Raw genomic sequence first — 5,589 nt, 5'->3', positions numbered from 1 at the left:
CAAATTGTCTATTCCCTTTATATTTATACCTGAAAAAAACATTTGCCTGAACAATAGGAAAAATAATCTTTAACACTTTGGTAACATTCCCATAAGGCATTAAAAATATTAGAAAATTCTTAAATTATTATATAAATTGTTTGGTCACAATATTTATGAATATTCCTTCTTTTGAAATGCGTTAATACGTCAGCAACCTTGACCAGTTCATTATTCTCCGGTTTGTAATTTTGGTAATAAAACCTAACCGCAAACAAATGTATACTGGTGCTTTCATTGTTTTACGAGATAGTCATTCACACTCACTGTGAAATTTAATACCTAGTAATCATTAGGTGTTACACGCGACCAACATTCCATCAAAGAAAAATTCTATGTATTGTGTGTTATAGTTGTGTATAACATAATTGTATGTATGTTGTACTTACTTGTGTACATCGAAATCAATATTATTAATCGTGTGTAATTAAATTTGGACTATTAACAAGATTCGTATTATTTCCTGGAATTGTAAAATATCAAATGTCATGTACAATTTTTTGATTTTTTGGTAGTATGTGACAATTTCTTGTGTACTTCTTCTTAACTAAATGAATCTAGCCCTCATGATAATTTCTATACCCAATAACCTTTTCTTATAAATTTGTTCTGCATGAATTACGTTAAATTGTTTTATAATAGAGATAAACAAGTATTGTAAAATTATGTTCTATACTTTATTTGTAATTTCGAATCAAAATTTACAGTTTGAATTCTGAACCATTGCACATGCTGTAATTATATTCTACGATGAATCGATAACGTTGAAAATTACAATATAATGATTAGAGGATTCTGAAGCTCTCCAAACACGTGAGACAAAAATGCATTATAAAAATATTGATGCGATTTTGTACTCGTTTTAAAAATTGATGCTAATTTGTATTTATTAATTAGTATAGTATTGAATGAGTTTTTCAAATTTCGAAATTCGTCGATTTACTCACTATTATTTGTTAGTTTCTATTGGTTTCTATTTCTCTCAATTGATTTCTATTTTATGTAAAATTTTATAATTTTGCCTTCTATATTAATACGTATGCATATACACTTACGATACATATATACATATATACAAGAAATTGTAGTAAGGTTTGTAACATTGTAAATTGTAATAAGTTTTTAGATATTACTAAATCATATTAAATTAGTCATTCCTGATTATCCCAGTGATGCGAGAACATATAAAGCACGATACTGACAACTGAATTGAAATGAATTAACTTTAACTTAAAAAAGTACTGAGACATTGAAAAATTTGCTGGCGTTGCTACATGAATTAAATGTTATAATTTAACAAAAAATACACTTACTTGAAATATCTTACCACATGCTTCACTATAATCGACATAAACAGAACACTAACCACTAATATATCATGCACTTTTTATAATAAGTGAAATCAATATTGCGTTAAATAGGCACAAAACAGCATCTTTCACCGACTGCTTAACATATATTGAAATCGAAATATCGAAATATTACAAAGAATTTTTATGAGAATCGATTTTGGAACTTGTAGCTAGTAGCAATGTTCAGATGACACGTTTGTTATTACCGCGGTATAGGTTATGATATGATTTAAAAATTTAAAGAAACGACAAAGTGATTACTGTCAGCAGACAGTGGACTTGAATTTTTAAGACAGATATAATACATAATCAATTTTGTATTCTTAGAAGAGACTTTGCTTACAAAAGTGCTTTTCTTCTTGATAAGCTATAGCTTATTGTATCCCACAAGCAATTTAATACGGTTCACACCCAACCTTTGTAAGTTTATTGTAATTTAATAATGCACTAGAATCTACTATTTCGTACATTTTATTTTGTTGATTTCACGTACGAAATCCCCTAATTATTTATTCAAAATCTTGCTTAGAATATTTTTTATACTTATGTATAAAATAAAATTAACATAACTAACTTTAACTAAACAATTTTTTAAAATTATCTTATACGTTATGAAATTAAGAATTATTTATATTATATAATTGCATAACATTCACAGGTTATGATGATTCAAATGCTAAATTTGATGGCTGTATACTAATTAAAGAACTTGATACCATCTATAGTTGTAGCAGCGGTGCTGGAGAACAGCATGTAAATCGCACAAATAGCAAAGTAGATTTAAGATTGCATGCAGAAAATGCTACGTGGCTAGCAGAGGATATTAGAAATAAATTATTGGAACAGGTATGTAATTTTTCACAACTACAAACAAATGTCACAACTATAAGTACTAATTTCACATAAGAAAAGTTTTAAATAATTATATCATTACAATACAAAAATAAATTATCTAAAGAGGGTTACTTAATAATCAAGTCAGAAGTAACAAGATCTCAACAATTAAATTTAGCTGAAGCTCTTAAAAAAACACCATCAGAAATACCTCCTGAAACTTTGGAAATAAAAAGAAAACAGCATCTTAGAGCAGCAAGATAAAGACTTTTTGAAAAACGAAGACGTTCTGAAATCAAACAATTTAGAGGAGCTCTTACTATAGACTTTTAATCTTCTTTATGTTATATGTTGCACATACAACAATACACTTTTCAATAAACGAAATATAATACAAAATATATAATCATAGAAAATATATGTATGCATTATTATAGCAGTAATGATTTCAAATATTAGTGATTTTTAATATTAGATGGTGATTTTCTTAATTTTTATTAATTTGACTAATTATTATGAATTTTTATGAATTTTCTAAAATCTATTAATCCACTTTAGAAAAAAATAATTCAATTAATTAATAATTGTCATTCTGATGTAAATATTGAATACCATTATGTACCATCATTCATTTGCGAATTATGAGTATTACATTATATAAACTTGAAATTCTTTACAAAAATTGATATATTACGATTTAGTTACTATAATTTCAATTAAATTTCTTAATTTGGTATGTATTTATGGTTACAACAGAAGTAGAAAAAATATATGAATCAAAATTTTGAGTAATATTTTCGAAGGCCTTCTTTTGAGCCTATGATTCAAAGAAAAATAGTGTCTTATATATATGTATATACAATATATGAAATTCGATATTTCCTTGACAATGTGCTCAACGTAAATCAAAATATAACGTGATACGATAATTATATTTATTTTTTTGATAGATTTTATGGAAATGATGCAAGTCCTTGGTTATCCTAGATTAATTTCTGTTGGAAGTTTTCTACTGCCAAATTTTCCACTGGATGCTGAAATTCTTGTTTGGCTGCTCAAAAGATTTGACCCAGATGCGGATATATCTAATGAGCATAATACCGAAGAAGAGCATATTTCATTAATACGTGCAGTTGTTGAATTTATGGTAATAAAACTTACAGTTTGTAATTTTTAATTGTTTTAGTTTTATATTTCATGAATATAAAATGTTTCATCATCGAATTTTACAATTTATATTTTCACCTTCTATGTTTATTTCTTCATTATTATTTAATTTTTAAACATGCATAGAAAAGGTACCTAATTAATTTAGTTTCTAATTTTAATTTTAAGTTCCTCTGGAAGTATCAACTTCTCATTAATAAAATTATAAAAAAATAAAAATAGCAAATTAATATTTGTATTTTTTAATGAATTAATATTGTACTGTTTATACTATGTTGTTTTTATATTTTTATACTGAAATTTATCATTGTCAAATGATTTTAATACAGGCTTTAAAAACAAATGTCAAATTAAATACAAAAAAATTATACCAAGCTGATGGCTATGCTGTAAAAGAATTACTAAGTACCCACATTACTATACGATGCACAAAATAATAGTACTAATAACAGTATAATGTCTGATGGTAATTTTAGTTCAGTTAGTTTTGACATTTCCAATAAAGTAAATGAATTGAAATCAACTAGGCAGTTAGCCAGTCAATTGACTGTTACTGGTACATCACTTTTTGACTTATTAGGTTGTGAAGTTGATCTCAGAGAGATTCATAACTCAAAAGTTGCTAGACAATTTGACATCACAGAAATTGAGATGGCCTTTAAAAGTGTTATAGAAAATGTACATAAAGAAATTGATGACACTAAAAAACAAATGTTAAGAGAATGTTAAGGTATTACTACCTCTTCATTTTATTCTTAGAACAGTAAAATATTCTTTAGTAATTTCTCTAATCTCTAAATATTATAATTTCTTTAATGATTAAAGGACACAGAGCAAAGTTTGGATACAAGAATCGAAAGATGATGTGCAAAGCTTGACAGCAACCAAAAGAGATTACGAACATCAAGAAAGGTACACCCAGTCTTTATGGAAGAATTTGAAAAATTTGAAGTTGAATTAAAAGTTTTATAAGACGACTACATAAAAAATTTCGTTACTTTGCATACCTTAAATATCTGTATGAAGATGCAGCTAAGACAGAGCAAGAAAGATTTGAAAGATGATACATATAGGAATAAGAAAAATTAATGCTTACTATGCAGAAAACATAATATAATGTTTTCCAATTCATAATAGGCAAGAAACAAAACGAAACCAATTAGAAAACATGAAGGCTGAAGATGCTAAGTTTGAAAGCATAATGGAAGGAAATGATTCTATATTACCTATTAATCTTCAAGAGCCTCCGTCTCCTCTCGCTAATACAGAAAAACAAAATACCGGGAAAATAACAATAAGTAGTCAATTGAAATCAGGTAAAAATATAGTGCAGTTTTTTTCTCAACATTTTTAAGAGCATGTTATAATATTTAATTATTTTAACAAAATTAATAACTATTAAAACATGTTTGTAATACAATAGCTGGCCGACCATCAAGAATGCAAATATCACAACATCATATTTACGAAAGTATGTCTGGACGTCAGAGAGGGACTATTCAAGAATCAAATGAAACTGATGGCTCTCTAGATAGTGACAGTGACTTGTTAATCGATCGTGATCTCAATGACGACGATGATAATGATATTCTAGACTCTGTAGGAGAAGCAGAAATTAGGAATTTTGATTTGAAGGTTGAACAGGAAAAACGTGACGTTTGTAAGCTAGATCACACGGATGAGGATATTTAACCATTACAAAAAACAATTACAAAAATTTCAAAATATACCGTCCATGTGATTATCGATATCTATACGCACATTTTTACAATAACTATAAATAGGTGTCAATGAAAGGAAATATATTAATAGTCGTCGCGATCGAATAATTCTGACGGTGGTAAAAAACCCTTAAGATGTATATATGTCGAAGATGAAAGGACACCGGAGCTTTCCTTTGGAATTCTTAAGAAAATCTCCAATACTTTAGTCTTTCTGATTTAACCCGATTATAATTGTCCCAGATTTTGATAATAAGCTTAGGCCCAAACTGACAACTAGTCGTTAAACGTAGCCGCGGTCACGGGATGAACGTTCTTACCTAATAGAGGTATACAGCAATTGTATAGCTCTTCATAAAAAAAGACATAGTTTTAGCGGCAATCGACAGTAAATATTCCAACGGTTTCTGTCTCGTGGCTCGCCACACACAGACCCTATTCTTAGGGCAAGATGTAATACTATGTCGGGCCCACAC

The 5,589-nt window shown here is 27.9% G+C and overlaps 1 protein-coding gene and 1 pseudogene across 1 annotated transcript; both read left to right on the top strand.

Moving 5' to 3' along the window:
• The first annotated feature begins 1,367 nt into the window (after positions 1–1,367).
• Positions 1,368–5,282, top strand: LOC117215711 (annotated as a pseudogene).
• On the top strand, positions 1,579–2,489 carry LOC117215708 (peptidyl-tRNA hydrolase ICT1, mitochondrial-like). Its single transcript, XM_033462126.1, has 3 exons — positions 1,579–1,585; positions 2,050–2,237; positions 2,352–2,489. The coding sequence occupies exons 1-3, from the start codon at positions 1,579–1,581 to the stop codon at positions 2,487–2,489; spliced, it is 333 nt and encodes a 110-aa protein (XP_033318017.1).
• Positions 5,283–5,589: the final 307 nt, after the last annotated feature.

Source organism: Bombus bifarius, unplaced genomic scaffold, assembly GCF_011952205.1.
Source record: "Bombus bifarius isolate JDL3187 unplaced genomic scaffold, Bbif_JDL3187 scf7180000009772, whole genome shotgun sequence".
NCBI lineage: Eukaryota > Metazoa > Arthropoda > Insecta > Hymenoptera > Apidae > Bombus > Bombus bifarius.
This window is presented reverse-complemented; position numbering and strand designations above follow the sequence as displayed.

Bases quoted from the DNA above. Each gene is read 5' to 3' on its own strand.
- LOC117215708 (XM_033462126.1), top strand. The intron at 2,238-2,351 runs GTATGTAATTTT...TTATCTAAAGAG, and splicing joins GAAATAAATTATTGGAACAG to GGTTACTTAATAATCAAGTC.